At 35.1% G+C, this 22591-nt stretch overlaps 1 protein-coding gene across 5 annotated transcripts in view; it reads right to left on the reverse strand.

The window, feature by feature from the left end:
* Window positions 1-22591, reverse strand: part of ATP11B (ATPase phospholipid transporting 11B (putative)) — a 115944-nt gene that overhangs the window by 21656 nt on the left and 71697 nt on the right. For all 5 annotated transcript variants that reach the window (XM_046657973.1, XM_046657974.1, XM_046657978.1 and 2 more), the window contains 5 exons: window positions 21207-21334; window positions 20030-20168; window positions 4276-4341; window positions 3643-3746; window positions 2193-2358 (listed from right to left, as the gene is read on the reverse strand). In XM_046657973.1, coding sequence (XP_046513929.1) covers window positions 2193-2358; window positions 3643-3746; window positions 4276-4341; window positions 20030-20168; window positions 21207-21334 — 603 coding nt within the window. The remainder of the gene's footprint in view (window positions 1-2192; window positions 2359-3642; window positions 3747-4275; window positions 4342-20029; window positions 20169-21206; window positions 21335-22591) is intronic.

The raw sequence follows: 22591 nt of genomic DNA on the forward strand, positions 1-22591 counted from the left end.
GGCTGAAATAATAAAGATTACTTCCTGTAGCAAAGGAATAACGTCACATATAGGCTTTGAATGTCCATATACTGTTTCAGCAAAAAAACACAAAAATCCAGCAGGCTAGAAGATCCCTGAGTGGAAGGAGGGATTTTCTCTTTAGATAAGACCACAGGGGAACATCTGGTCAAGTCATTTAAAGGTGAATTTAGTGGGGCAAAAGGGGAGATTATATTGGCTTTCACATACAGATAAAATGATTGACTTACCACACACTCCATTTTTAATCAATTTTAACCTATGGTAAAAGAACCAAAATATACATAAAGTACTTTTAACTTTATCTTGTCTAAGGGTCCACCTTAAGGTACCAAATATTTCCTACGTAGTCCTTTAAAAAAGAGGCTACAGAAAAGGTAACAAGAACTAATTGTATCACCTTTTATTATCATTAAGAAATCTCTACAAAAATGCATCATAAGTTTGCAAATGCTCTGCCTAATGTAGAATTTCTAAGGATAAATGTAAATAAATCTGATTATTTACTTTTATAAAGAGTTAACTTTTAAAGTGATGTCATTACTATATTTTGGTGAAATATAATTTTATATAGGCCAAGAGGGAGAGACACAGGTGTTCTCCATACAATGGATTAAACATAGTACTCTTTTACTTTAAGTATTTATCCCTGAAGATCAAAAAAACAGATAGGCAGACCTTTTTTTGATATATATTTAAGTAATATATTGCAGAGTAGAAAAGTTTGTCCATACTAATATAAATATAAGCATAGGCAGAAAGAGTAATCAGATTATGCAAATCTTTTCAAGCCCACGGGAGATCAGTATGACAGAGCAACATCCTCATTGTCCTTATAATTATGTTTTTCCTGAGGACTTACTACATACAGGCCCAGGGTTAGGTGCTTTATATTTGTTATCTCCACCAGTCACGTAAGGTAGTAATGATTTTACACAGGAGGAAATTGAGGTTTAGGGAAGTGACTTGATTAAGGACATACATTTCATAAATGGTTAAAACAGTATTTGCATTAAGTTTTTCAGGCTTCAGAGGCCTATGCTGCTTCAATGGTGTTAAAATGCGTATTGGCTAGGATTGAGTTACCAAAGCAAATAAACGTTAAAGAAATGTTGATATGATCAACTGAAATTAAAACCAATACACTGTTTAGGAAGCCTAACTCAAATCACTAAATACTTAGGGAACATATTCTATTTGTAGAACATGCAACTAAAATTTCAAAATTTAAATAAAATGTGCTTCCCATGTAGCAAATATGAGGAAAAAATCTCAACCTAGGCAGAACTAAATGATTAATAAACTCAGTTTTTACCAGGGCATAAAAGTCGATTAGAACATATTCTTGAGGACAGGTATTCAATGCTATGCTATAGTTAATAGGACAAATTAAGATAGATTTCTAGCTCATGTCCAGGTCAAATATATAAAAAAGGCACATTCAACTAAACAGCTATCATTTCTTGAGCATCTAGTATGTGTTTGAACATTATTTCATTTAAATCTCATTATGAAGGCACAAAATAGACATTTCTATCATAATTTTATCCATGTGGAAACTGAGACGTAAAGTTACAAGCTACCCAGTGGTAGAACTAAGTTTTAGACTGACAATTATCAGGCCCTAAGAGATATATTCTTAAAAACTATGTAACATACTGCTAATATTTGCTGTACTTCAATATTTATTAATGTGTTTAGTGAGAATATATTTTATAAAAATCCATTCTGTGAAAATTATTTAACCAACTTATTTCATACTCTTTTATTGAAAACAATATAACCTGAAAAAGTATTACTCTGATTCTAATGTTTCTAAAGACAGGGATATATATCCCAATTATATATATAGCTGATAGAATACTGTGATATTATTTAAAACATATTTACTGTTATAATAGGGACATAACTTGATAGTTTTATATTAAAAATCTGCAGTTCTGCTAATAACACAATGTAAGTAAAAAAATTATAATTTGTCAGCAGTCATAAAATTAGTAGAAACAATAAGAAACAACTTAAAAAATATCACATTTAACAATTTTATATTGTAAAATACTTGATACAGGAATGGATAATTTCCTATTTTCTGAGATAAGTAAATTACAGTGACAGCTATGCATCTTTAAAGATCCCTAAATAAAAAGATATTGTATATAAAAAGTGGTTACCTGTGCCTTTTCAGTATTTGTAGGATGGAGCAGTCGGTCAAATACTTTCTTCACAATATCAAGAAATAGACAAGTAACAACCATGAGGATTATGGCAAACCAAGCAGAACCACTTGATAGGAGCTGAATAAATACAAAGTACATATTTTGGGAGCTCAAAAATGGCCTGCAAAGAAAAACATGGGCTTAATAAAAGTAGAAACTGACAAAACAGTTTCTTAATCAAGACATCATGTGAACTCACTATATTTGAACATTACCATTTCTAAGAATACTCCAGAAAAATGTTCAAGATTTGGAATCAGTATAATTTTGTGAAGTTAATAACTAATAAAACAAAACAGACTTTATTGTTAAAAATAAAATCCAATTTAATCACTTTCAATGACAACCACAGCTTTTATTATTAGGAAAGTGGCAAGTAGTTGACTAAATAACTCTATCTTAGTGGTAATACAGACCTAAGAGACCAAGAAAAGCAAGAAAAAGTATGTAACAAAATATTTTCTACTAAGCAAGTAAAAGCCTGATCACGCAAATCGTAGGTGGAAAAGCTCTACCTAAAGCCTTTTCTTTCTAAATGTATTTTAAAATAAATGTACTCACAAATACTAGTTCTACATAGTAGTAGGTATTGTCAGGGCACTTTTTGGGTTTTTGTATCTATCATTTCAAAAGAATATGGGGAAACACAAAAAGAAAGGTAGAGATAAAGTGGAGTGAAAACAAACACGACAAATTATATTCACAAGTATCCTTTTATGATCTTAAACGGAAATTAATATTTAGCTAATCCAAGTTTTTTTGCCTGCCTTCTGTAATTTTTTTGCCTGATACAGGAATTAAAGGCATAGCAGGTAAATGTAATATAAATTCTCCAAATGAGAGACTTTAGTTGTCTATCACTTACCAAAGAATCTTAGGAGAGGTATTAATTTTTAATCTATCATAGTAGCTGAATATCTGATTTTACCAATGAAGATAAAGTATACTATTTATTTTTGAGAGAGAAGTTAATTCATTCATGAAAATTTAATGGTTCTATGTGATTTATTTTATTACATATATTAATAAATAATTTAGAGGTAGTATGGCTGGTGTAAAGAACATTAATTGTGGAGTAAAACAATTAGGGTTTAAATCCTAGCTTTGTTACGTTTTAATCTTTGTGACTTTGGGGCTCAGTTTCCATACAGAAAAAATGGGGATAGTAAGATTATTGTGATGAATCAACGTAGTATCTTAGGTTAGACACCTAGAACATAGTAGGCATTTAGTAACTCTTAGTTTCTTTCTTCTCCTTACTAGTAAGATCAACTGAAAGAAGTAAATTCATCATCAAGATAGAGTCTCAACTATTCTGAGCAGAATTTGTTCATTATATAATCTATCACAATAAATTTTTATTACAGTAGAATCAATATAATTAAAATACAATATAGTCACTCACCAGAGAATCCCTCCATAAAACAAAGAAAATACAAAATAGAATATAATAGATCCCCAGGTAACAAGATGGTTGATCCAAGTCCAAAAATGAGTTTCCAAAGCCATCTGAAAAAAAAAAATTAAAAAATTCTTAATATAAAATAATACATCTTTAACTTCAGATAAAACTCAAGAATAAAATGTATTAATTAAAAGTAACTAAAGTTCCTACGGCAAAGTTCCTCAGAAGATAAATATTAATGAATTCTAGTATGAAATTGAACAATTTCAAGTTTACAATATTTTTCTTCTGTGAGAAAGCAGCATTGAAATTCCATGAGTACTTTATTCTCAACTCCAAGGCCTAAAACAACTAGTGTTGTCTTGCATTACATACAGACAAGCAAAATTTCAGAGATGAGTATTGTGGGGCTAACCTTTATGTGACCATAAAAATCAGCTGAGGCTTTCCAAAATAATGAACTTAAAAAAGGCTTTTTTGACAAAAATTAAAATTATTAAAATAGCAATCAGTGAAACTATTCATGAGTGAAAAGGGGAAAAATACCTATTTATGGTTAAAGAAATGAAGAAAATTAACTACAAATTATACAGACACAAAATGTGTCCAATGTTCCTAATTTCTGTACCATACCTTTACTGTGACTGTAATAACCATGACTGTGAAGACTAAGGTGCCAAATGTCCAGTTTCCAAACATCTAAAAAAAAGAAAAAACTATTATTGCATTACGTGTTAACAGGATGCTAAACCAGACGTAAAGCAAAAAGTACCTTCAGTCTTTACAAAAAGTCACTTGCGTTATTTAAGCCAGTTATATCTGAACTCTGTGACTAGATTAGTAAAGTTAAAGGAGTATGAGAAGAAACACCAGAAAGCATTATTATGTTTATTATTATTATGTAAAATGACCCTTCGGGTAACAACATCAGACTGGAAAGCCAAAGATGGGTTAGGAATTGTGTGGCACACTGTGTTTTAGTTAGAATGTTCTTAGCTGTTAGTGATTGCTTTATTCCTGTCACATAGTAAAAATAACAAAACTGTTCAATCACAGTTATTTTCTGAAACCATTCCAAGCAGAAGTTACAGCAGATCACCTGCCACTGTATTTTTGGACACAGAGTAGGCAGAGCAGGAAAAAAATTTACACACAAAACCAATACCTGAAAGGAAAGATAATGGTCAATGGAATTACTCCTCGAAGGACTCCATGTAAAAATGCAGTTAATGCCAGTCAGAAAGTATTCCCCTGGGCTTTATAGCCAAAACTTACTAAGGTTTATTAAAAATGCAGAATCCATTCCCAAAGAATGTCAGGATTTAATTCCCACAAATAAGAACACAACTAAAAGTTTACGTTAATTTAGTTTACAAAGTAGTCACAGTCTTTACCATCAGTTTAACAAAATTATTTAAAAGGATCTTTTTTAATTATAGATTTCTAACAATTAGCATTTATTTGGCAAATTACTTAACCTCTTTCCTTCACATCTTTCATTTGTAAAATGGGGAAAAACCTTATACGTTTCTATAAGAATTAGAGTATGCAAAAAGGATAGAGTGCCTAGTATGTAATAAGCAATCAATCAATAATAATAATCAACAACAATAAAATATCAGTTTATTTGTCAAGAGGAAAAGAATGGAAAAGTCATATTGAACCTCTCCTTATTTTCTTGCTTTTATCACCTCTAGAAATGACCTGGAAATACTGAAAATCAGTGGGTCTCACTCAACTCAGCTCTTGGAGGAGCGTCAGTCTCCTCTTTCAAGGCTACGAGGACAGATATTTGATGCAGCCGGAGAACCTGTGCCTGGAAGTGGTAACGACCACACACATCTATCCTCAGTAACTGGTTTTACGGGGCCCAGATTGGAGCAAGCTACGTGGTATCTTCCTAAGAAGCAGAGCACGATTTAGGGCTCCCTCTTAGATTCAATGCCCTAGAGAGAGCTGCAGAAACACATTCACATGGTCTTTTTCTTTTTTTTTTTTTTTGATAAAATTGGCAAAAGTAATGTATTTCAACCGCAGTCAGTCAGTTAAGACTGCTCTCTCTTTCCATTCTGACTTCCCCCTGAGTTAGGTGGTGATGAAACGAGTGGCAGGGGGCATTTTGGGGATCTGGCTAAAGAGAAGTTGAGTTGGGCTTATCACATTGGCTTGGGTTAAGTGGGACCTATTTATGTCACTCACAGTCACTTTCATGTATACTTAAATTAGTATTTCTCGTTGTAGGTTTTTTCCCTTAAAGAGGGCCTGCCAAAATGTTTGAGGTTTAGACTACTAAACCTGGATCTGCCCCTGCTCAGAAGAGACGGACATTCAAAACACTTTATATCACAATCTATCTGTTTTCTGGATCATTTCTTCTAACTGAATTTGTTACCTAATTACCTAATAAAGCCAAACTTATATTTTGAATTAAAAAGGATGATTCATTATTCATTTGTACACTCAACAAATAGTAATTGAGCATTTATTATTTGCCAAGTACCATTCCAGGCCTTGGGGATAAAGCAGTGATAAGATAAAGTTCTTGATCTCATGGAACTTACACATAGTAGAGGCGACAGATAATAAATAAATAAACCTAAAAATATATACTTTCCGGTAGCTATTAGTGCTATGAGGAAAAATAAATGTAAGTAAGGGGTCAGGAAGTGATGGAAAATGAGGGATATGGCATTTTACTGGAGCAGGCTAGAAAGGAGTACTTGAGCCAGTGACATTTCAGCAGACATGGATGAACAAGGAGTCAGTCATACGACCATGTGAGAGAAAAGCATCCAGGCAGCAAAGCAGCAAGTGCAGAGGCCCTAAAACAGGAACAAACTGGTCTGTTCAAGGAACAAGAAAATGAGTTTGGCTGGAGCAGAGGAATAAAAAGGAGGGTGGTAGGAAACACAGTTCAAGAGGTAGATGGAATGAGACCATAGTGGGATTTTTTTAATACTATGCGAAGAAACCCCTGGATGATTTTGATCATAGATATATGATCAAGTTCTCATTTTTAAAAGATCACTCAGGCTGTTGTGTAGAGAACAGACAGCAGGAGGGGAAGAACAGAAGCAGGAGCTGCAAGGAGGCAGTTCCTACGGTCCCAGAAAAAGACGGTGATGATTTGGACTGTGTGGATGAGGGGAGAAGTGGAAGCATTCAGGAGATGTGTGACATTAGAACGAATGTGACCGCATATGGACCGTGAGAGAAGTGCAATCAAGGATGATTCCCAGACTTTTGCCTGAGCAGCTGGGTAAAAGGTGTTTCATTTATTAATATAGGGAGATTGGAAGGGAAATGGGTTTGCAGAAGACATAAAAAAATTCTGTTCAGTTATATTAAGTTTGAGATTCCTATGGGACTTATAAGTGAAGAAGGTATGTAGTTACTTGAACCTGAGGAGAGACTGGCAGAGATGTAAATTTGGGAGTTTTCAGTAAACAGGCAGTACTTAAGCCATGGGAAGGATGAGTTTACCCTGCGTACAGATAAAGAAGATGGCATAGCACTGAGCCCTAGGCCTCTACTCCATTCAGGGCAGTGGTTCTCAAGTAGGGGTGATTTTGCCTCCCCCAGGGGACATTTGGCTGGGTCTGGAGACATTTTTGGTTGTCATATCTGAGGGGGTGCATGCATATGTGCTACTGGTATCTACTTGATAGAGGCTAGGCATGTTGCTCAATATCCTACAATTCCTAAGATGAACCCCCACAACAAAAAATTATCTGGCTCAAAATGTCATAAGTGCAGAGGTTGAGAAACCCTGATTCTGAGGGTGAGAAGAGTGAAAACGGACAGTCGGTAAGGAAGCCAAAGTAAGTTACAGAAGCCAAGAGAAGACAATGTGGGAGGCAGAAAGGCTTTACAAACTGTGCCCAATGGTCAAGTGCATAAGGGCTAAGACACACTCTTGGATTTAGCAATGTAGAGGCGGCTGGTGACCATGATAAGAAACCACTGGATGATTTTGATCATAGATATATGATCAAGAATATGGTTTTGATTTGACTGCTGGGGGCAAAAGCCCCACAGGAGTATATTCAAGGGGGAAGAGGACGCAAGGAAGTACAAATAGCGAAAAAGCGATAACTTCGTCAAATTTTGTTCTAAAGATACACAGCAAAATGTAGCCAGAGCAGTCTGTGGGTCAAAGAACTGTGGTTTTTATTAGAAGATGGGAGATATTAAAGCATGTCTGTATAGTGATTGGTTTGATCCAACAGAAGGTGACAGACTGATGATGAAGAAAAGAGAGGATAATTGCAGGAGCAAAGTCCTAGGTTAGGCAAGAGGGGGCTGAAGAATAAAAAAAAGATAAAAACTTTTTCCGTAACAGGTTTAACTTAACTATGCATCGATTTATAAAAGAATTATCTTCCTTAGAGTTAATCAGTTGTTCAATTCTCCAGTACAAACTCTCTTTCTTATAGATTTTAAACATCTGACCAATTGTTAGGTGCTATTGTAAGAAGCAAGGTATATTTTTCTGTTCTCCTCTAACGTATACTATATTTCATTTTCTATTAATTGCCTGGAATATTATTGGTGCTTTAAATATTTGTCTCATGAATAACTGTACCAGGAAATTCTATCATGAACTAGATAATCAAAGATACTGTAATCACATAACCTCTTCTTAAAAGAAATCTCTATCTACTTAGAGGAATTAAATTGCATATGTGTTCCTGAATGACGTGATTGGTAATTACAGTGGTTAAATCATTTCAATTAAAATAAAGGATACTGCATTCTCTGTGGAATACAGATACAACATAGCATATTTCTAGTCTCATCACAAAGTTCTTACCATTTAATGGTTAGGTTTTAATAGCTGATGACATGTATAGCATGAAAGAGAATTTAAGGACAGGAAACAAGGGGAGAAATCGTTAAAATTCCAAGAAAAAAATAGTAGTAAACACTACAAAAAGGTTTATTTTTCTCTTTCTCTCAAAATTACCACCTGAAATTTCATCTCCTCAGTCTATCCTGTGGTTGCTAAGTATTTCCCCCACAACTAATCTGGCAAATGTTCCAGACCAAGAAGGCTTGATGATGGGGTGAAGAATTACTTTTTCTTCCTTAATCCTTTCTTTCTCATTTAATTTTTGACACGGTGGAATAGTGTATAATATATATTTCAGAATAGTACTGAGTCTCACAATTACAACACCTCTACTGGAGAAGTCTAATGAGAATTAGAATACTCTAATAGTTTTTCCCTTTTTCTCCCAAGTGTCTACTTTTTGAATTTCAATTATTTTAGTTTTTCAAATTAGATATAATTTCATAAAGAGAAAAAAAAACATTAACGGTAGACATTTCTCTTTGAGTTCCCGTAAACTTCAGTAAAACAAAAACAAAATGAACAAACAAATTAAAAAAAAAACCCTTGTTTGGGTGAGCTCTCATTTTTAAACAGCAGTTATCTAGTTTGTCATTTTCTTATCAAATCACTGAGAATGAGTGGAATATATATTACTGTTTGAGTTCCTGAGTTAACTAAGGATTCTTTTTTTCTTTATCCTCTTTTTCTTCTGGAGACTTCAGTTGAAATCACTTGAGTAGCAGAATGTCATGGAACTTTGGGATGGGAACTCAGCTACCTCTGAAACTATTCTCCCGATGTTTTCCTCCCTACATCACCTTAGTGTTCCACTCTCACCATGTGACTATAATTTCTACCTTTCTGTTTCCTTTATTATGATGTTTTTGCTCTTCTAATACATAGTCACGCGCTGTATCACGACATTTAGGTCAATGACGGACTGTATATATGACGGTGGTCCCATAAGATTAGTACCTATAGCCTAGGTACATAATAGGCTATACCATCTAGGTTTGTGTAACTACAATCTATGATGTTCGCACAACAAAATTGCCTAACGATATATTTCTCAGAACGTACCCCTGTCCTTAAGCGATGCATGACTGTACTCTTACCCAAGCCAGGATGCCTTCTGCCATTGCATTCTGGGCAAGTCTGTTTTAACTGGAGGTGAACTCTCTTAATCTGAATTGCTCCTCTCACATTTTCCTGTCACCTTCTCTCCTTATCTAAAATCTTAAGTAGTACCATCCCTTATCTACAATTTTAAACAGCTTCTTCCCTGAGAAAGTTTTCTTGCTGGGATCACAGAAAGGCAACATAAGCTATTTCAAAAAGTCTTCTGGACAACAGCAACGTTGTTAGAACAAGTGCGTCCTAAGATGAGATGACTTACTCTGTAGAGACCAACAAAGGAGGAGATAAATTCTTCTTTTTTAAAAAACACAGTCATTTGTTTTTAGTACCTCTCTAACTTAAAGTATACTTAATAAACATTCTTCATTGCTGTTTACCTCCCAATTATTTAGCTTTTTTAAAAAAACGATTTCATTAGTAGCCAAATTCATAGAAACACAAAGTAGAATGGTGACTGCCAGGGGCTGAGAAGAGGGGGAAATGGACTATTGTTTAATTGGGGTAAAGAGTTTCAGTTTTGCAAGATGAAAAGTTCTGGAGATCTGTTGTACAACAATGTGAACATATATACTTAACACCACTGAACTGTACTCTTAAAAAAGTTGATTGTAAAAAAAGTATCACTTTGTATCTTTTAATTATGTGCAGTTTACTGTATACTAATTATACCTCAATCAAGTTATTTTATAAAAATGATTTCATGGAAGTCAGTATTTTAATTATTCTTGAAGGACTTAAAAATTTTTTAAAGTTACATCAAGATGTCTAACAAATACATATAACAATTTTACCTTTTGTCAAAATTCTATTAATAAAAAAGAAATGGTGATTGTACTTTTCTATGAAGTCTTTAAAAACATCAATTAAAAAAAACTGATCCTATCAGATTACAGAAATATTTTAAAGTTTTATGTTAAGCTCTTTTTTTCTAATCCTAAAACCCAGGGACCATTTCATATCTGAATTCATTTACTTATTTGCTTTTTTGCTGAGGAAGATTTGCCCTGAACTAACATCTGTTGCCAATCTTCCTTTTTTTGTATGTGAGCTGCTGCCACAGTGTGGCCACTAACAGATGAGTGGTTTAGTTCTAGGCCTGGGAATTGAACTCAGGCCACCAAAGTGGAGCATGCTGGACTTAATCACTAGGCCATTGGGGCTGGCCCTGTTAAACTCACCTTTAACTTTAAAACGTAAAATGAAAAGATTACCCAAATAATATATTCACCAAATTACGTTTGACAAACGTCTGTGATGATACTACTGTATAAGACAAGCCCCAGTTTCTAACTCATACTTATATTCCAAATATATATTACGGAGATTAACCCCTTATTGGATATATGATTTGCAAAAATTTTCTCCCAACTGTTGGGTTGTCTTTTAGTTTTGATACTAGTTTCTTTTGCCATGCAGAAACTCTTTAGTCTGATGAACTCCCCCTTGTTTATTTTTCCTTTGGTTTCCCTTGTCTGAGAAGACATGGTATTCGAAAACATCCTTTTAAGTTCGATGTCAAAGAGTGTACTACCTATATTATCTTCCAGGATTTTTATGGTTTCAGGACTTATCTTCAAATCTTTGATCCATTTTGAGTTTATTTTTGTGTAGGCATGAGATAATGGTCTACTTTCATTCTTTTGCATGTGACTGTCCAGATTTCGCAACACAATTTATTGAAGAGACTGTCTTTTCTCCACTGTATGTTCTTGGCACCTTTGTCAAAGATTAGCTGTCTGTATATTTGTGGTTTTATTTCTAGGCTTTCAGTTCTCTTCCATTGATCTGTGTGCCTGTTTTTGTACCAGTACCATGCTGTTTTGACCAGTATGGGTTTGTAGTACATTTTGAAGTTAGCGATTGTGATACCTCCAGCTTTGTTCTTTTTTCTCAGGATTGCCTTAGCAATTCAGGGTCTTTGGTTGCCCCACATGAATTTTAGAATTCTTTGTTCTATTTCCGTGAAGAACATCATTGGGGTTCTGGTTGGGATTGCATCAAATCTGTAGAATGCTTTGGAGAGTACGGACATTTTAGCTATGTTTATTCTTCCAATCCATGCCCATGGAATCTCTTTCCATCTATTTATGTCATTATCTATTTCTTTCAATAATGTCTTATAGTTTTCATTGTATAAGTCCTTCTCCTCCTTAGATAAATTTCTTCCTAGGTACTTTATTCTTTTAGTTGCGATTGTAAATGGAATTGTATTCTTGAGTTCTCTTTCAGTAAGTTCGTTATTAGAGTACAGAGATGCAAGTGACTTTTGTAAGTTGATTTTGTACCCCGTGACTTTACTGTAGTTGTCAATTATTTCTAATAGTTTTCTGATGGCTTCTTTAGGATTTTCTATATATAAGATCATGTTGTCTGCCAACAGTGAGAGTTTCAGTTCTTTGCTTCCTATTTGGATTCCTTTTCTTCCTTTCTCTTGCCTAATTGCTCTGGCCAAAACCTTCAGTACTATGTTGAATAAGAGGGGTGATAGTGGACATCCTTGTCTTGTTCCTGTTCTCAGAGGGATGGCGTTCAGTTTTTGCCCATTGAGTATGATGTTTGCTGTGGGTTTGTCATATATGGCCTTTATTATGTTGAGGTAATTTCCTTCTATCCCCATTTTGTTAAGAGTTTCTATCATAAATGGCTGTTGGGTCGTGTCAAATGCTTTCTCTGCAACTATTGAGATGATCATGTGGTTTTTATTCCTCATTTTGTTAATGTGGTGTATCACAGAGATTGATTTGAGGATGTTGAACCATCCCTGTGTCACTAGTATAAATCCCACTTGATCATGATGTATGATCCTTTTGATGAATTGCTGTATTCGGGTTGCCAATATTTTGTTGAGGACTTTTGCATCTATGTTCATCAGAGATATTGGCCTGTAGTTTCCTTTTTTGTGCTGTCCTTGTCAGGCTTTGGTATCAGAGTGATGTTGGCCTTGTAGAATGTGTTAGGAAGCATTCCATCTTCCCTCATTTTTTGGAATAGCTTGAGAAGGACAGGTATTAAATCTTCCCTGTAAGTTTGGTAGAATTCCCCAGGGAAGCCGTCTGGTCCTGGGCTTTTATTCTTTGGGATGCTTTTGATTACTGTTTCAATCTCTTTCCTTGTGATTGGTCTATTCAGATTCTCTGTTTCTTCTTGATTCAGCTTTGGGAGGTTGTAAGAGTCTAAGAATTTATCCATTTCCTCTAGATTGTCCATTTTGTTGGCATATAGTTTTTCATAGCATTCTGTTATAATCCATTGTATTTCTGTGGTATCTGTTATTTCTGCTCTTTCATTTCTAATTTTTTTTTTTTTTAAGATTTTATTTTTTTCCTTTTTCTCCACAAAGCCCCCCAGTACATAGTTGTATATTCTTCGTTGTGGATCCTTCTAGTTGTAGCATGTGGACGCTGCCTCAGCGTGGTCTGACGAGCAGTGCCATGTCCGCGCCCAGGATTCGAACCAACGAAACACTGGGCCGCCTGCAGCGGAGCGCGCGAACTTAACCACTCGGCCATGGGGCCAGCCCTCTAATTTTATTTATATCTGAGCTTTCTCTCTTTTTTTCTTTGTAAGTCTGGCTAGGGGTTTGTCAATTTTATTTATCTTCTCAAAGAACCAGCTCTTTGTTTCATTGATCCTTTCTACAGCTTTTTTTGTTTCAATAGCATTCATTTCTGCTCTGATTTTTATTATTTCTCTCCTTCTGCTGACTTTGGGCTTTGTTTGTTTTTCTTTTTCTAATCCAATTAGGTATAGTTTGAGATTGCTTATTTGGGATTTTCCTTGTTTGTTAAATGGAGCGTGTAGTGCGATGAATTTCCCTTTTAATATGGCTTTTGCTGCATCCCATATGAGTTGGTATGGTTGTTTCCATTTTCATTTGTCTCCAGATATTTTTTTGATTTCTCCTTTAATTTCTTCAATGATCCATCACTTGTTCAATAGCATGTTGTTTAGTCTCCACATCTTTGTCCTTTTCTCAGCTTTTTTTCTTGTAATTAATTTCTAGCCTTATAGCATTGTGATCAGAAAAGATGCTTGTTATTATTTCAATTTTCTTAAATTTATTGAGGCTTGCCTTGTTTCCCAACATATGGTCTATTCTTGAGAATGTTCCATGCGCACTTGAAAAGAATGTGTATTCTTCTGTTTTTGAATAGAGGGTTCTATATATGTCTATTAAGTCCAGCTGGTCTAGCTTTTCATTAATTCTACTGTTTCCTTGTTGATTTTCTGTCTGGATGATCTATCCATTGATGTGAGTGGAGTGTTGAGGTCCCCTACTATTATTGTGTTATTATTAATGTCTTCTTTTAGGTTTGTTAATAGTTGGTTTACATACTTTGGTGCTCCTGTGTTGGGTGCATAGATATTTATAAGCGTTATTTCTTCTTGATGGAATGTCCCTTTGATCATTATATACTGCCCCTCTTTGTCTCTCTTTACCTGTCTTATTCTGAAGTCTATGTTGTCTGATATAAGTATTGTGACACCTACTTTCTTTTGTTCATCATTAGCTTGGAGTATCGCCTTCTAACTCTTCACTCTTTGCCTGTGTTTGTCATTGGAGCTCAGATGTGTTTCCTGGAGTCAGCATATTGTTGGGTCTTGTCCTTTAATCCATGTCGCCACTCTGTGTCTTCTTATTGGAGAATTCAACCCATTTACGTTTAGGGTGATTATCGATATATGAGGATTTAATGCTGTCATTTTACCACTCCTTTTCTGGTTCTCCTGTATTTCCTTTGTTTCTCGTCCTGTGTATTTTGGTCTACCAATTGAAGTATGTCATTTTTTATGTTGTGTTTCTTTGTTTTCTCCTTATTTATTGCCTCTGTTCTGCTTTTTTGTTTAGTGGTTACCATGAGGTTTGTATTCAAAGTCTAATGGATAAGATAGTCCCTTTACTGATGGCCTCTTAGTTCCTTAGTCTAAACCGATTCAGTCCTTTTCCTCTTCCCCTCCTAAGTTGTTTTTCTCACATCTTATTCCATCTTGTGTTATGAGTTTGTGGTTAAAATTACAAGATTATTTTTTTCGGTGTTTTCTTTCCCTTTGTCTTTAATGCTGTACTTGAGTGTTTGCTATCCTGCTCTGATTCTGTCTACCTATTTATCTCCTTACTCCATGCTTTGTAACCCTTTTCTCCCCCCTTTTTTTTTCAGGTATGAGGGCCTTCTTGAGGATTTCTTGTAGGGGGTGTCTCGTGGTTACGAACTCCTTTAGCTTATGTTTGTCTGGGGAAGTTTTTACTTCTCCATCATATCTGAAGGATATTTTTGCTGGATAGAGTATTCTTGGCTGAAAGTCTTTGTCCTTCAAAGATTTGAATATGTCATTCCAGGCTCTCCTGGCCTGTAAGGTTTCTGAAGAGAAATCCACTGAAAGCCTGATGGGGGTTCCTTTGTAGGTTATTTTCTTCCACCTTGCTGCCCTTAGGATTCTTTCTTTGCCATTCAATTTTGCCAGTTTCACTACTATATGACTTGCAGTAAGTCTTTTTACAGTGACATATTTAGGAGATCTGGCAGCCTCTTCCACATGGATTTCCTTCCCTAGGTTTGGGAAGTTCTCTGCTATTATTTCTTTGAACAAGCTTTCTACTCCATTCTCGTTCTCCTTTGGAATACCTATAATTCTTATGTTGCACTTCTTAAATGAGTCTGATATTTCTCGGAGACTTTCTTCATTTCTTTTTAGTCTTAGTTCTCTCTCCTCCTCTATCTGGAGCATTTCAACATGTCTATCTTTGATCATGCTGATACACTCCTCTATGGTGTCTGCTCAAGTATTCATGGAATCTATATTTTGTTTTATTTCTTCCATTGTGTCTTTCATCTCTAATATTTCTGATTTTTTCCTTATAGTTTCAATCTCTTTTGTGAAATAGCTCCTGAACTTGTTGAATTGTTTCTCTACATTCTCTTTTACCTCATTGAGTTTTTGATGATAGCTTTTTTGAATTCTTTGCCATTTAGATTACACAGTTCTGTGTCCTCAGGACTGATTTCTGGGTGCTTGTCATTTTCTCTCTGGTCTGGAGATCTAATATAATGTTTCATATTGCTAGAGGGAATGGCTCTGTCTTTTTGCATCCTGGTGTTATTTGGTGGCAGTTACCACCCATCACCACTGGGTGGGGGTCCAGAGCCACGTATTTTGAGCCCTCTGTCTTCAGAAATCCCAGGAGCTGAGGCCATGCTGAGTTGGTGGTGGGAGGGGCGCTTTCTCCTGCATGCTCTTGGGGTTTTCTCCCTCTGCTCTTGCTATCTGCTCTCGTGGGGTGTTGACTTGATAAGATCACCCCACCGCGAAAGTTTTTGCTCTGGTAGACGGCTTCTCTCTAGGCTGCAAGGGCTCTCTGAAGTCCTTGATGTTTCCGCAAATGAACGTCCCCTCCCCTGTTCCTTCCCTCTTGGAGGCTGCCTGTGGTCCTGGATCACAGTCTTTAGGGGAGGGAGCGAAGTTTTCTCTTACCCCATTCATCCTCCTCTGAGGGGGAGTGCAGCTTCTCTGCCCTCTGTCATATTGCTGTGTGAGTCTCTCTGACGTTTTTTGTGTTGTGTTTGGATGTCCTCTGTTGGAGTATGAATGTTCTTTTTGTCATATATTGGAAGGGAAAGATTACTGGGAAAACTCACTCCACCATGATGCTGATGTCACTCCTAAGCTACCAGGGTTTTTTTTTAAGGCATAAACCTGGCCACAGAGGCTCCCAGAGCAAATCCTCCACCACCTCTGCTCTGGCTTCTGCAGTCCTGCTTGCCCCCCAGCAAGCTCCCTTTCTCATCACTGCCTCCCCTTTTGCCGACCTAGAAATGGATCTGCTCCCTCCATCCCCAGTGTCTGCGAACAAAATGCATTTGTGAGCATTTTAAGCTTGCATAAAGCTAGGCAAATTTCATAAGTTTAATTCTACTCTTTTGAAGAAAAACAATTTAAAAATTAGTCACTAGTTCAGTCCTCTTAATATATTTTTGTTCTCTGGCAAATTTTAAGAAGCAACAGTACAGAAATGTCACTTTTATGGTGTGCTGAAGATAAAGATCTGCCCATAGAAAAGCAGTTTGTAGTCAAATACACAAACAGGTACTCAGATATGTCACATACACTCTTCCAGTCTTTCAGATGTGAGAGAAAATTAATCAGGATTCTTATATTTTACTAAGGGGAAGGAAGACCTATTAAAAAGATCTGAGATAAACACACGAAGAATGAATAGTTCTTTCTTAAGTTAAAGAGAAATTAAGAATGAGTGAATACTTCAAAAACATTTTGAATATTAATCAATACTTATAATATTCATGATACTGCTAGACCTTTATACAAAAAATGGGGGTAGAATCTAAACTTCCCATGAACTGTCCTGTCCTACCTGGATGTCAAACTACTGCAACTCTTTCTCTTGCTCCTCTCTCAAGATGACTTATTTTGCATTGACTTCATCTTTACCTCCAGTCACTCCTCTTCCCATACTTCCCCTAATAATGTTTTCTACTCTAGGCTCTCAATCATTTGTAGATTTCTTGGGCAGACAACAATAATTATTGCAAAACAGAAAGCATTCATCATTGCTGACCAATGGGACAGGGACTAGATGTCTAAAGAGATTTTCAGTAGAGGGAGATGTGAGGGGAGCTGGAGCCAAAGGATAGGGGTCTGTGGGCTCAACCCTGAGGAATAGATGGTTGTAAGAGAGACTTTGGAAAGAAGAGGCGAGAGCATTCTAGAGAGGAAATGTAGTAATGGCTTAGAAGTAGAAACCAGTGCAAGTCCTCAGAGAGCCAGCAAGGTCAGTTTAATTTACACAGTTAAAGAGGAGAGTTTCAGGGAGAAGTAGATCAGGTGGGATTGGGGAAGACCGGGCCTTCAACATGATCTGACAGTAAAAATAAAAACAAATACTGCTAAGACTTTTTGAGTACTTCTATATACTAGCCACCATGCCTAATGCTTTACATATAATATGTCATTTAGTCGTCATAGCAAACCTATAAGGTAGGGATTATGCTAATTTTGCAGGTGAGGAAACCGAATCTTAAGAGAGGCTAACTCACTCATCCCAAATCACTCAAATGATAACTTCAACTTCAGGTGCCAGGATGGGAATCCATTTAACTGATTCCAATGTGTGTTTCTTTTCCACTATACCTGGTATACTGGTGGCAGAGAGAGGTAGATTAATTTCTACTGGTATATATCTGAGAGGTAGAACTGGTAGGCTAAAAGGGGAAAGAAGTGAATGACTTATAATTTGAGCTAAAAAACAAAAGAAACCAATAATTAACAGCTGGTAAAGAAAAAAAAAAACTTGTACTAAAGGCCAACAACAATTTACCCTTCATTAAAATTTTATCTTTTGCATAAAGATAATATACAAAGATTTGATACTGCATAAAGATAATATACAAAAATTTAGATAAAGCATGCTCAAAATTTAATTTAAAAAATTAACTAGAAACAAACTTAAACTCTCAAATTAAGAGAATTATGACATGTAATAGGACATTATATAACTGTGAAAAAATATTTTTGAAGCATTTTTAATAACATAGAAAATCACTTAGGCTATACTAAGGGGATAATTATAATATAGCTATAATTGAGAAATAAGGGGATATAAATTATTTGGCTAGTGAAAAATAGCAAAAAACAAAAAACAATGGAAGAAAATATGTTAAAATGATAGAAGTAATTATATCTGGGTAGAAGGATAACAGGTAATTTATTTTCTTTATATTTTTTCCTATAAATTTCAAATTCACCACGATGGGCACCTATTACTTTTAAAATCAGGAAAAAAAGTAGTAACTAGCAACAAAAGATTTCTTTAATTTTCTTTTCATCCAATGACATCTTCTGTCTTGACTCTTTTCCCCTCTTCATTCTGTCCAGTTTCCACCCCAATATTTCAGGTGGAAATGGGCATACTCACTATATGTTTGATGGTCCCTGCACAGTGGCAATACTGTGCAGAAGGGCACCAGGCTAATACTTGTTTCTCAAAGGAATTTAGGATTGTGGCTAAGTACACAGGCTTTGAAGCCATACAGATTTGAGTTTAAAATCTTCTCTTGTAATTTACTTACTGTGTGACCTGAGGCAAGTTTCTGAGGTTAATTTTCTAATACGCAAAAAGTAATAAATGATATTTTCTTCACACAGGTTGTTATTAGGATTTAATAAGCTAATAATGTAATACACCTGGCACAGAGAAAAAACTCAATAAAAGGTAGTTATTATTTGGGAAGTGCTGTAACCCTTATGCTACCCAAACTAGATTCATATTTTTGTCCAAATCAGGCTAAATATGGCCTCAAAAGTGAAGTGGTAGTAATATGTATGTTCCTACTCTACATCCTAAAAGAATGTGAATGGTTGAAGCCTCTCTACAATTGAAATCCATTTCCTTCACTGCACTTGCATATTGTGTTATTTTACTTGCTCAATTTCTGTATCCCTCACAAGACTTGAAACTCCATGACCGAATGTGTCAGTTACTCTCATATAACAGAGCCTCGTATAGTACATTGGAATGGTTTGTCCTCAATAAAAGTTTGTCAGAAAGACAAAACTTCATATTCTCCCAGCTGCAAATCTTGTATCTGTGTGTCTCCAAGTATATTTTGCAATACTACGTACTGCCAGTGGAACAGGGAAACTAAAGGTGACAAGCACTTTTAGTCCACCATAGAACACTGCTGTCATTTCCTTTCCGTCTACTCCATCTAGCTAAGCCTAGAAAGAGAAGTCTAGTTCTGCCAAGAGTCTCTCAACATGAGCATTCAATCAGGACACAGTAACAACATACTGTGCAGCACTCTTTTCTAATTCCACATTTCAGAAAAGTGGCCATTCTAAATAGTAACTTTTGACCTCCTCAGAATTGCTAGTGTACATGGAAGAGTATGGTAGCACTTCCCAAGCATGCCACAAGAATAATTCATGCAATTAAAAGCAAAAAACTAAACACTAAGTTCCTCATTTCTCATCTGAAGAAGGTGGGTCATATATCTTTCCAACAGGATTATTGTGAGGATTAATGGAGACGGGGTGCATAAAGCACTTAAGACACTAGGAAGGACTGAATTAACAGTGTTATTTTTATTAAAACGCAATCCTAAAGTGAACACCATGCAGGTGCATGAACATACTCCTGTGTGAATTAATTTTTGAATAGAAAAATTGCCTAATAACTTGTTTCATATTAAGATTACTCTGTATTGCCTTTCTGTTTTAATCTTCATTTGCATGAAATTTTATTAAGTAAAAAAAAGTTTAAAATCTTTATAATTGAATTTTAACTTAATATCTGCAATTGTATAATTTAAATTGAATTTTATTTTTTATGATAGAAAGTTATCAGAAACCCAACTAAATCAAATTATTAACAGGCATTCTTTAAAAAACTATATATTTTACCTGGCCATTTCCAAGCAGAGATATATTTTTCTCCATTAGAAAATAGGATCCAAAAAAGAAAATAAAGGCATGACTGAAACCCAGGATGGTCCAATAAAGAAATGTTTTAATGCTTAGTTGACGGTTTTTACTAATGTCTCTGTAAATTAAAAAAAAGAAAAAAAAAAGAAACACATTAGGACTCATCATTTACCCACTAAATGATTATTACAATTTGATAATTAAAAAAACAAGATGGATTTTTAATTCAAAATTGCTTGAAAATATTAGCAGAAAGAATAAATCCAAATTTATAAACCACTGCTTATAATAACATCTGTGTAACAGCTTATAGTTCACATAATATATTTAAATACATTTTCTAATTTGATAAATATGATAGGCATAATACTTCAGTTTAATGGTGAAAAGTTGATTTATCTGTATTATATTCTATTGTGAACATTCTGCCACTCTGCCATGATTGTTTCTTTTTAGTGAAGTCATTTGAGTTAGATTCAGCACTGAGGCTCCTAATTGACTTCATGTCCATCAATAGATATTATGGAAAGAACAGTCTGTGCCAATCTTGGGTCAAGCCCAGTCCTAGACATCCTGCGAAATCAAGGAATCTTTTGCCATTTCTGGATAACTGACAGCTCTATAAGAGTGGGGATCAGGTTAATGTGGGAACTACCTGAGGAATAGTTCCACATCTCTGTGATTACTTGGTTCAGGGGATGCAGGAATAATCCAGGGGATATGGGACAGGAATTAATGTCCTCAACCCTGCATTTTGCATTGATTACTACTCATAAATTTCACAATGCTAGAACATGAACTAATTTTTTAGGAACTCTAGAGACAACCAATTACTGAATAACTTCTTTTGTGCACATGAAACAGAATATTGCTGGTTTGCAAGAGTAAGTGCAAATTACACAATCGCCCAATGCATTCCTAGGATGAAAGAGATCATTCCTAAAAACACTGGAAAAATTCTTCAAAATTTCTCTTTGATGTTCAACAATTACTAATCATATGACAACTAAAGTACTTTCGTCAGTAAAGTATTAATCACCAAGACACTTTCAAATGTATTCGCTTATTTTTAAGGTATTTTTAGAAATTGGTAACTATGTAATAAACTACTTGCAATCATAACTGTTATGGACATTTACTACTGGAAAATACTTACCGATACAGGGTGGGCTTGTTCTGTAAAACGTGAGGGTCTATATGCTGTTCCAATAGACTATATGTCAGAATAGGTAGGGAAGTAAAACAAATATTGTATAAAGTCAGGTACACGCTGTCATACAGTGTCTAGAAAAAGAAATTGGTAGGACTCTTGAGATTCTAAACTATGTATTACTACTATGCATATCATCACAAAGCAGCATATTAAAAAAAGGCATAAAAATTATGTAATCTGCTCAATTGACACAAAAATCCATTTTAACAATTCCAATTTGTTTCTTATATAGACATAAACATATAATGTCCCTAGATTTATATTCTTTGTGGGAAATGGAACATTCTGTTATGTCAAGTGATCCTGGAATTATAGTGAATTGAATCTGTATTTCAAGATTCTCTACAATTTGGTCACTGATGTAATTTTACACAATTCTCCTACATGTATCCTAGACTTCTTACTATTCCTTTGATATGCTACACATATAGTTCTGCTTTCATGGCTTTGTCTTCCCATCTAAGTCCCATATTTTCTTTAAGGTATGATCCAGGAGACTTTAAACATTGGCTCAAGTCCTTGATGATAGCTTCCTCTTCTCAACAGTCATATGTGCTACTGCTGGTATGAATTGCTTAGCACTTTGCCTATGCTTCATATATTGCTTTTATAATACTCTCTCTCAAATTATACTATAAACTCCCTGAAAAATCTAATCAAAATAGGTTAGGTTTCCTTTGTCATACGCTCTTAAAACATTATTTTATTCAAGTAAGCAAACATTGTTAATGGCAATCAATGCCCAAGCACATATTTGGAATTTAGAGTTACAGGTTGTAAACAGAGGCGAAAATAGTGCTTAAGGATAGAATCAACTCAGGAGAAACCTAAGATAGTTAAGCTCTTGTTATTTCGATAAATTAGAACGAATGTCTTGATCAATTAGAGATGTATAGTCTGGTATGTAAAAAGGGTGCTCAGTCAAAAACAGGTCTAAGTATGTTTTAGTTATTAACTTAGCTACTATGTGATCTTGGGCAAGTTACTTAATCTCTGTGGATTTCAATTTCCTTTTCTATAAAATAAGACAGAGCAGGTAAGAAATGGCAAATATGTGACATGTGTACAACTAAAGACCCACCATGTGTTCATTACAGCTACTGCTAACCAATTACGGGTTTTTTCCCTGAGCCTATAGCTTCAGAACCCTTTTCAATACAGCAGTCTTGGTGGCCTCTAACAATTATTTAGAGTTGGCTTCTGAGATGAAAGTTAGATGTCATTCCTGGACTCAATCATTAAAGTTCCCTCCAAATCTAAAAAAATTCTATGAGTGAAAAGATATATAATGATCTAATCCCCCAACAGTTATCTGGCCTGGCTTGACA

This window comes from Equus quagga, chromosome 4, assembly GCF_021613505.1.
Source record: "Equus quagga isolate Etosha38 chromosome 4, UCLA_HA_Equagga_1.0, whole genome shotgun sequence".
Taxonomy (NCBI): domain Eukaryota; kingdom Metazoa; phylum Chordata; class Mammalia; order Perissodactyla; family Equidae; genus Equus; species Equus quagga.